This window comes from Triticum urartu, chromosome 1 (assembly GCF_003073215.2).
Source record: "Triticum urartu cultivar G1812 chromosome 1, Tu2.1, whole genome shotgun sequence".
Lineage (NCBI taxonomy): Eukaryota > Viridiplantae > Streptophyta > Magnoliopsida > Poales > Poaceae > Triticum > Triticum urartu.
The window spans coordinates 296,021,404-296,031,460 of record NC_053022.1 but is presented as its reverse complement, the minus strand read 5'-3'; the positions used below and the strand labels follow the sequence as shown (position 1 = coordinate 296,031,460).

Genomic DNA, 10,057 nt, shown 5'->3' with positions numbered 1-10,057 from the left:
ATGGACGACGGTGCGATGAGCGCGAGTCCCGCGGCTGCTATGATGACGACAGGCGTCGAGATGTCCCAGACTACAGGAAGATTGACACCACCAGGGTGCAACGCCTTCCTGATGGCGCTGTCATCCCCGCTTCAGGCAGGCGGGCTTGGCATCGTGTGGCTGGTCCGGAGAGGCGCTCACGCTATTGCGAGGCGTCTGGCTTCCGGTTCACAGAAGAAACCCGCGGCAGATCACCTCCTGCATCACCCCGCACCACTTCCTGCGACGTGATCGAGCTGCAACCCTCCCCCACACTTCCTGCCTGGCTGCGTTGTGCCCCCTTCTGCTTGGGATCGCCCGTGTCTTCAGAGGCGCCTCCAGGGTGGTCCTCCCCAGCAAGACTACAGCAGCGTTCTGGATCGACGCCACCAAGCCCCAACACACCTCTGTTTGCTTCTGCTGATGTGGTTGCTCCTGAAGAAGACCAAGTTGTGATGAGCTCCAGCCCTGCCCAGGTGCCTGGGACACCTCTGTTCGTGCCTTGTCCTCCAGCCATCCTCCCGACGCCCAACTCCACACCACCAAGGTCGCCGGCTGCCAGGAGGAAAACCTTAGCTGGCGTAACTGGCCTGAACCTAATTCGTAGCAGCCCCAGACTGGAAGCAAAGAACAAAGACATGCCAATCGCGAAACTAGCTGAGAGATTACTTTGCCAGCGTTTGGGCGTTGTTGAGGAAGGCGAAATGATCACTGAAGAAGCCATAGAAAAGTATGTGTCTCTCTTCCGCAGTCAACTGCCCGACCTGGCGGTTGCGGCACTGAGAGCCCTGTTCAGGCTTGATTGTGATCTTGCGACTGCTGTTGAAGATGCCCTGCTGGACCATGGGGGAGAGGCTGGTTTGGAACTCCAAGGCCAAGGTGAAGAAGGCGCGACGGCGACGGCGACTTCCTGATGCTTCTGCTCCGATTAGTAGTTGATGTATCCCAGTTCTTATGATTAGCAATCTTCATGTTTTTATCCCGTTTGCTGGACTAGCTAGGCATGGTTGTCTGCAACTATCTCGTGATGTTACCCAGGCAAGACTTCTGTTAGTGTTAACAGTCATCGATGATGTAGCCCTTGTCTGCAATGAATGAAAGTTTATCTATCTTAAACTGGAATGTCCGTGGCCTCAACTGTCCAAACCGCCATGCAACCATTCATGAAACAATCGCCGCTACCTCTTGCAATCTTGTTTGCCTACAGGAAACAAAATTAGTTGTTGTTGACCCTTTTGTGGCTTCTTTCCTGGGCGGTCAAAGACTGAAGAATTTTGCAGAAAAACCTGCTGATGGCACCAAGGGGGGAATTCTTATTCTCTGGAATGAAGACTACATGAAGGTGGACGGCATCCATGTTGGCACATTTTGCATCTCTGTGAACATTTCTATTGTCAATACTCCCATCTCCTTCAAACTCACTTCAGTCTATGGGCCTATGAGAAGTAATCTGAAAGACTCTTTCTTCCAAGAGCTTGTGAGCGTCAAGCCTGCATAGGGCACTAGATGGCTAGTGACGGGAGACTTCAACCAAGTTTATCGTGCCCGGGACAAAAACCGTGCAAATGTGGACCGCACTCGCTTAGTGCGCTTTCGAAATGCCCTTAACTCCTGTGAGCTGAAAGAAATCCATCTACAAAATCGAAAGTTCACTTGGAGCAACGAACAGACTAACCCGACTTTGAGCAAATTAGACTCTTTTTTTGCAATGAGGAATGGGACCTAGATTTCGGCACACACATCCTCCATGCCCTGTCGTCCTCGCTCTCGGACCATTGCCCGCTCCTGTTGGCTAGCGGCAAGGGGCCAAAACGGCCAAAATCTTTCCGTTTTGAAAACTTCTGGACTAAAATGCCTAACTTCAAGAAGATCATTCAGGATGCCTGGAATGAGGAAACCACCCACTCTGAGCCCTATCAGGTGCTTTTTCACAAGCTCAAGAGAACAAGTCAGTGTCTTCGCAAATGGAGCAGGTCCATTTTCTCGAACCACAAAATCCAGCTCCACATGGCCCTTGAGATCATCCTCCGTCTCGACATCGTGCAAGAACAAAGGACACTGTCAACGGGTGAACGAAACCTGAGAAAGGATCTTAAGAGAAAGGTTGTGGCCTTGGCAGTTCTTGAGCGGGCAAGGAAAAGGCAAAGCTCGAGAATTAAGTTACTCAAAGAAGGGGATGCAAACACTCGTTTTTTTCACCTTCGAATCAATCATCGACGGAGAAAGAACTTCATCCACCGTCTTAAGCACAATAATGGCTGGGTCACGAGCCATGATCACAAGAAAGAAATTATTCAGAGCCACTTTAGGAAAGCCATTGGGAAGCCCCCCCCCCCGCACTCCAAGGACTTCAACTGGGCCTGCATCCCGTCGTCTTCCTGCGACCTCTCGGACCTTGGGACACCATTCACCGAAGAGGAGGTCCGTTTGGCGATCCAAGAGCTCCCGGGAGACAAGGCTCCGGGCCCGGACGGATTCACTGGAGTTTTCTTCAAAGAATGTTGGGACATCATTAAGATGGAGATTATGCTTGTGATCAATAATTTCTCCAATCTGCATGTGAACAACCTCCATTGGCTCAACTCAGCCAACATTGCCCTCATCCCAAAAAAAGATGGGGCTAAAGACATCTCCGATTTTCGGCCTATCAGTCTCATTCACGCGGTTGCAAAGATCATAGCTAAGATGATGGCTACTCGGCTAGCCCCTCACATGTCCGCGCTCGTCTCCAACACATAATGTGCCTTCATTAGGAAAAGAAGTATCCACGACAACTTCATGTATGTCCGCAACTTGACCCGCAGACTCCACCGTACCAAATCCCCTACTTTGCTTCTCAAGCTAGACATCAAGAAAGCCTTCGAATCGGTTAGGCGGGATTACCTTATGGACTTGCTGCGCCACCATCACTTCCCAAGCCGGTTCTGTGATTGGATATCTGCTCTCCTTTCCACGGCCTCCTCCAGAGTTCTACTCAATGGTGTTGCTGGCGACCCAATCACACACGGATGTGGGCTTTGGCAGGGGGATCCTCTCTCCCCTATGCTCTTTGTCCTTGCCATTCATCCCCTGCACCATATCCTAGCCAAGGCTACCGCGCAAGGCAACCTCCATCCACTCCATGGCAACCCCATCCGGGCCTGCTTATACGCTGACGAGGCGGCCATATTTGTGGCTCCTTTTAAGGAAGATATACAATTCCTCGCTTCAACGCTTTCTGCCTTTGGTGAAGTCACTGGATTAGTCACCAATTGCAACAAGAGCTTAGTTGCGCCCATCCGTTGTGCCGACTTGGACCTTGATGACATCCTTCAGGCTTTCCCGGTGGTCCGAACATCTTTCCCCTTGCGGTACCTTGGCCTTCCCCTGTCGGTCACTAGACTCAAGCGCATACACTTTCAGTATCTTGAGGACAAGATTGCGGGCAAGCTGCCGCCTTGGTCGGCTATGCATGTTGCGACCCCTGGACGCATTGTTTTGGTCAAAGCTGTCCTCACAGCCATTGCGATCTACCATCTCACGCCGATGGAGCTCCCAGCTGAGGTGTGGAAAAAGATTAACAGCCTGCGACGTGCTTATCTTTGGGCTGGCTGTGACAAGGTGTCTGGTGGAAAGTGTAAGGTTAATTGGGAGCATGTTTGCAAGCCCAAGATCTTCGGTGGCCTGGGTGTGCTCAATCTTGAGAAATTTGCGACCGCCCTTTGTCTTCGTTGGCTTTGGTTCGAATGGGCTGACCCTCCCAAAACTTGGTTGGGGATGGAAACGCCTTCTACTGATACTGACAGAGATCTTTTTTCAGCATCCACGATTGTGACCATTGGTGATGGCAAAAAAGCAAAATTCTGGGAGTCATCTTGGCTCAATAGCCTCCGACCTAAAGATATCGCTCCTAAAATCTTCGAAATATCCAAAAAGAAGGCATGTTTGGTTTGTAAGGCTCTTGACAACAATTTCTGGGTCCGGCAAATTGACATTTCACAGGGGCTCACTTTGGCACATATCCAGGAGTTTGCGGTCTTATGGGAGTTGGTTACTGAAGTTGCTCTCAATCCGGATAGGAAGGACGCCATTTCCTGGAAATTCACTTCCAGTGGTGAATATTCGACGGCTACAACGTACATGGCACAATTCGAGGGCCTAGTTCTCAGCCCAACTGCTCCCACAATCTGGAAGAGTTGGGCTCCCCCAAAATGCAAGGTCTTCACTTGGCTTATCATCCAAAACCGTGTGTGGACGGCGGATCGATTACAACGGTGAGGATGGCCAAACTATGGACTTTGTCCCCTATGCAAACAAGTCCAAGAGTCCGCCTCCCATCTCCTCTTCCAGTGTAGGTTCACTACCCGTGTCTGGCATGCGGTGGTCGCCTGGCTCGGCATGCAGGACCACTCGCCACTGACTTGGCGCCATGAAGACACGGTTCAAGATTGGTGGCTTAAGACGATAAACTCTGGAGGGCACATCAAGAAAGCCACTGCCTCTGTTCTGATGCTTGTCATGTGGTGGAAAGAGCGGAACGCAAGAGTCTTTCGCAACACGGCTTCACCGACCACCATTATTGTTGCCAAGATCAAAGAGGAGGCCCATCTTTGGGCGTTGGCGGGAGCCAACCACCTGAGTGCGCTTATGTCGCGAGAGTAATCTTTCTTTCTTGCCGCTCTGCGGCTCTTGTCTAAACCTTCTCCTTAATTAATGAAAATGGCAAGCCTTTTGCCTTGTTTCAAAAAAAAATATTTCCGGCCCAAAATTGTGCCTGGGATGCGTCGGCGCGGACGCGCCGCGCGTCTCCTCGCCGTCCGCCGCGTCGCCACCTGGAACAGGGCGTTCCCCTGGGCCGGCCCTGCGCCGACATTGATCGACCTCACCGGTCCCAACGCAGCCGCCGCCACCGACGAGGACGTCTAGGGCAGCGCGTCGTCTAGTTTTTAGTGTTTTAATTAATGTAATGTGGACTTTCGCCGGCCTTCGTGGCCGGCTTTTATGTTTAACTAAATGCATGTATTTATTTTCAAACTGTTCGCAATATATTTTTTTGGCGCGCCGACGAAATGGGTCGGGCCAGCGTTAGGCGTCCGCGCCGACCCAAACACAATGCCAGACGTTTGTGTCCGCCGGACCGATCTAAACGAACAAAAAACGGACAAAAACGCCGTCTGTTTAGATCGACCCGTTGGGAGTTGCTCTTACTGGAAAGTTTGACTGATTCCAGGTCTTCGATGTAGCAGCGGTCAAGCTAAGATAAGGCGTTGGAATTTCAGATGAGATGCATGTGTGTGGATGTGAGGATGCGGCAAATGTGTTTTTAAACACCTGGGCCATGAGCCAGCTGAGCATCCAACGCACACGCACCCGCACACTTCACAGCTCGCACACCGCCACCCGGCAAAACCAAAGTAGAAACGGTTCCCGTACTGTTCTGCTCCCCCGGTCGAGCAGAGGTGCGTACCCTCCCTCTCTCTCTCTCTTCTCTCTCTCTCTCTCTCTCTCTCTCTCTGATTACGTATCTCTTTTGGCTTGTATCTTGCTGAGCGCTAGTCCTCGATGTTAGCACACGTATTGTTCGTTCATAGCTGCTCACAGCATATGGGCGCAACGTTTGTCCGCTAGTAAACATGCAGTTCATAACTTGCCACCAAATTTATGACCAGTTTTGCAGGTGACCAGGGCCTCATGCGTTCTCCCAAGCAACCGGCGAAGCTCGTCATGCTTTTACTGTTGGCACTGCTGCTGCTCTGTAACGGAGTTGGCAACGTCCATTGCACAAGGATCCACGAGAACAGCGTCGATCTACACGCGCTGCTAGACTTCAAGCAGGGCATCAACAATCCTCAGGAAGCCTTGAGCAATTGGAGCACCACCACCCACTTCTGTCGATGGAATGGTGTCATCTGCACCACGACACGGCCGTTTCGTGTCTTGTCGCTTATACTCACTGAATTGGACTTAGCAGGCCAAATCAGCTCCTCTCTTGGAAACTTAACCTTCCTTGAAACGCTTGACCTTTCATATAATAACTTCGTTGGTCCCTTACCTGTCCTTGGCCATCTCCAACAACTCCAGACACTTTCTCTGAACAACAACAGTTTAAATGGGATGATTCCTGATTCACTTACCAACTGTTCCAGCTTGGACACTTTAGATCTCTCTGTAAACTTCCTAGTGGGTCCAATTCCTCCGAATCTGGACTTGCTTTCAAATCTGACTTACTTAGATCTATCTAGAAACTTGCTAGTGGGTCAAATTCCTCTGAAAATAGTTTCTCTACCAAAGCTGGCCACATTAGATCTCTCTACTAACATGCTAGTGGGTCAAATTCCTCCGAAGTTAGGCTTTGTTTCAAGTCTAGAATACTTCAGTTTGGCATCAAACAAACTCGAGGGAAGCATTCCTAATGAGCTTGGGCAATTGCCTAGTTTACAACACTTGCTCCTGGGAGACAATAATCTTTCAGGTGAATTCCCGCATTCCATCTTGAACCGTTCTGCTTCTCTCCTATATCTAGGCTTGGAGCTGAATATGCTAGGCAAGGTATTGCCACCTAATATAGGTGACCTTCGGGGTCTCGTACACCTTACAATGAGTGGCAACATGTTTGAAGGGCACATCCCAGCTTCCCTAGGCAACGCCACAGGATTAAAAGTAATAGACTTATCAGCTAACAATTTCACCGGGCAAATTCCTAACTCTTTTGGAAAGCTCTCAAATCTGACTAATCTAAACCTTCAGTATAACCAGCTTGAAACAAGGGACTGGGAATTCTTCAATGCATTGACGAACTGTCGTTCTCTAAACTCACTCTCACTGGGTTTCAACCAGCTGCAGGGATCTATACCGCAGTCTGTCGGTAACCTATCCAACAAACTAGAACAACTTACTTTGACTCAAAATAGCTTATCAGGACAAGTACCCCAGAGCATCGGCAACCTTAGTGCATTAAATCAACTGGCACTAGGTATAAACAACTTAAGCGGCACAATAGAAGGATGGATTGGAAACCTAAAAGGCCTTGAAGTATTAACTCTCCGCTCAAACCGCTTCACCGGCCAAATCCCACCCTCTATTAGCAATCTTACTCGGTTGATAAATCTTTATCTCTATGATAATCAATTCGAGGGCCTCATACCCCCCAGCCTGGGAAACCTCCCACTCACACAGCTAGTCCTTAGCTCTAACAATCTTTACGGGTACATACCACCCAGCTTAGGAAGCCTCCAACAGCTTACGTCATTGAATCTTAGCCACAATAATCTCCAAGGTGAGATACCTCAGATTAGCGCCCTTAAGCAACTCACTACTTTAGATCTTTCTTCAAATAAGCTCACAGGGAGTATTCCAGATTCTTTGGGCCAATGTTACGGCTTACGGAGTCTGCAAATGGACCAAAACTTTCTGTCAGGAAACATCCCAATAGCTTTTGGCAAACTGTTGTCTCTGAGTATACTAAATCTATCACACAACAACTTGTCAGGCACCATCCCGTCGGCTCTAAACAAACTAGAGTTCCTAAACCATCTTGACCTTTCATATAATCATCTTGAAGGAAAAATACCCAGAGATGGAGTATTCGAAAATGCTACGGCTGTTTCACTTGAGAACAATTGGGGGCTCTGCGGAGGCGCCGTGGATCTTCACATGGCTTCATGCACAACCATTTCCAAGAAAGAAGAGGAGAGACGATACCGTTTGATTAAAGTATTGATTCCAATATTTGGATTCTTGTCACTGGTACTGTTGATCTACTTTGTACTCCTTGAGAAGAAGATGCGAAGGGCAAATGATACATCAGCTTCATTAGGCGAGAATTTTCTGAAGGTTTCTTATGCGGATCTAGCACAAGCCACATCAAACTTCTCTGAATCTAACCTGGTTGGGAGAGGAGGTTATGGCTCTGTCTATCGCGGAAAGTTAAAGGATTCTAAGGTGGAAGTGGCCGTCAAGGTTTTTGATCTTGAGATGCATGGAGCTGAGAGAAGCTTTCTGAAAGAATGCGAGGCACTGCGAAGCATTCAGCATAGAAATCTTCTTCCCATCATAACTGCTTGCTCGACGGTAGAAAATACAGGCAATGTTTTCAAAGCTTTAGTTTATGAGTTCATGCCTAATGGGAACCTAGACACATGGCTGCATCACAGAGAGGACGGGAAGGCTCATAAACATTTAAGCTTAGCTCAAAGATTAGACATAGCTGTTAACATGGCTGACGCACTGGATTATCTACACCATGACTGCGGAAGACCCACCATCCATTGTGACCTGAAGCCCAGCAATATTCTTCTGGATGATGATATGACCGCTCTTTTAGGAGACTTTGGTATTGCAAGTTTTTACCAAGATTCCAGGTCAACATCACCTGGTTCAGTGAGTTCATCATCAGTCGGTATGAAGGGTACTATTGGATATATTGGTCCAGGTATGTTTATGTTGGTTTCTTGTCATACCTTCAGTACATCTCAGGCAATCCAATACTTCAATACATAACTGTATCTTATACATGTATCTCTCTGTAGAGTACGCGGGAGGTGGCCGCCATGCATCAACTTGCGGAGATGTTTACGGTTTTGGGATAATACTGCTGGAAATGATGACCGGAAAAAGACCAACAGATCCATTGTTCAAGGATGGAGTTAGCATTGTCGACTTTGTGAAGAGCAACTTTCCACATGAAATAGTTCGTGTCATTGATGCTAATCTCAGTGAAGAATGCAAGGACATTGCTCAATCAAAGAAGATTTCAGAAAATTCAGTTCATCAATGTTTGCTATCTGTGCTGCAACTAGCACTTTCCTGTACGCACCCAGTACCAGGCGAAAGAATGAATATGAAAGTGGTGGCCAGCAAAATGCATGCAATTAAAACATCCTATGGGGGCTGCAATGCGCAAGAGTGAAGAGTGTCCTTCACTAGAATTAGAGTGACTGCGAACGTGCTATGTAAGTGTAACATTGTAACCAGCATAATGAATCTGTAGTGTACACTTACATGTGTGTATGTATATATATTTAATATATTTTGTGTACTCCTCGGAGTATATGTACGCCTATATTTAATACCAGAACGGTCAAGCCATGGACAGACGCTGGGGCAATCAGAGGAATACCAGAACGGTCAAGCCATGGACAGACCAGAGATGAAAGGACGAGATGATTTCTTGGAAGGAGAGGACCAGGAGGAAGAGAAAGAGATGGAACTTGCTAAGGTCAATCTGGAGGAGGCCGGTGTGTTCCAGGACCAAGTGTTCGACAATAAGAACGTGCAGAAGCATGTTGAGGAGGTGGATGATGAGGACCTCATGGAAGGTATGGAGGCAACCGACCCAGGGGCCGCCGGTCAACTGACGGGGCCAAGTGTGGCGCCCCGTCAGGAGCAATGAATTCCATAGTGTGGAACTGCCGTGGTGCGGGGAACGCCTCGACAGTTCGCGACATCGTGGCTCTGACTCGAGCCCATTCCCCAAGTATGGTTTTCTTATGTGAAACTAGACAGCAAAAGGATAAGATGTATCGTCTTCGTAACAGAATTGGTCTACGTGGCTTTGAAGGAGTTAGTAGTGAGGGTAATAGTGGAGGTCTAGCCTTGTTTTGGGATGAGTCCTTGTACGTTGATATTCGTGATTGCAATAAAAGATGGATTGATGCGTATGTTCGGTTGCCTGCTGATGATCAAGTGTGCAGAATTACCTTTACATATGGGGAGCCGAGAACAGAGAATAGACATTTGATGTGGGAGGGGATGAAAAGATTAAAGGCTCAGGATGATTTACCATGGCTGGTGGTAGGTGACTTCAATGAAGTATTGTGGGATTATGAACATCTGTCGGAAACACCTAGATCACATGGGCAGATGATTGCCTTCCGAGATGTACTAGAAGCTTGTGATTTATCTGATTTGGGCTTTTCCGGGTACCCTTTCACTTATGACAATAAGCGTAGCGGCAGAGCAAATGTTCAGGTAAGGCTTGATAGGGCGACCGCTGATCACAAGTGGAGATTCAAGTTCCCGGAGGCGTCGGTCAAGCACTTGGTATCCTCCTGCTCAGACC

General features: G+C 48.5%; 1 protein-coding gene across 4 annotated transcripts; it reads left to right on the top strand.

The window, feature by feature from the left end:
• The first annotated feature begins 5,309 nt into the window (after positions 1–5,309).
• LOC125508578 (receptor kinase-like protein Xa21) lies at positions 5,310–9,656 on the top strand. Of its 4 annotated transcripts, none has more exons than XM_048673348.1 (4): positions 5,310–5,456; positions 5,675–8,428; positions 8,526–8,948; positions 9,092–9,656. In XM_048673348.1, the coding sequence occupies exons 1-3, from the start codon at positions 5,336–5,338 to the stop codon at positions 8,903–8,905; spliced, it is 3,255 nt and encodes a 1,084-aa protein (XP_048529305.1). In that variant the 5' UTR covers positions 5,310–5,335; the 3' UTR covers positions 8,906–8,948; positions 9,092–9,656. The 4 variants fall into 4 exon arrangements, with proteins under 4 accessions (XP_048529305.1, XP_048529297.1, XP_048529288.1 ...); XM_048673340.1 differs by having other exon boundaries at positions 9,072–9,656; XM_048673331.1 differs by having other exon boundaries at positions 8,526–9,656.
• Positions 9,657–10,057: the final 401 nt, after the last annotated feature.

Bases quoted from the DNA above. Each gene is read 5' to 3' on its own strand.
- LOC125508578 (XM_048673348.1), top strand. From the start codon at position 5,336: ATGAGCCAGCTGAGCATCCAACGCACACGCACCCGCACACTTCACAGC. The intron at 5,457-5,674 runs GTGCGTACCCTC...CCAGTTTTGCAG, and splicing joins GCTCCCCCGGTCGAGCAGAG to GTGACCAGGGCCTCATGCGT. The intron at 8,429-8,525 runs GTATGTTTATGT...ATCTCTCTGTAG, and splicing joins TATTGGATATATTGGTCCAG to AGTACGCGGGAGGTGGCCGC.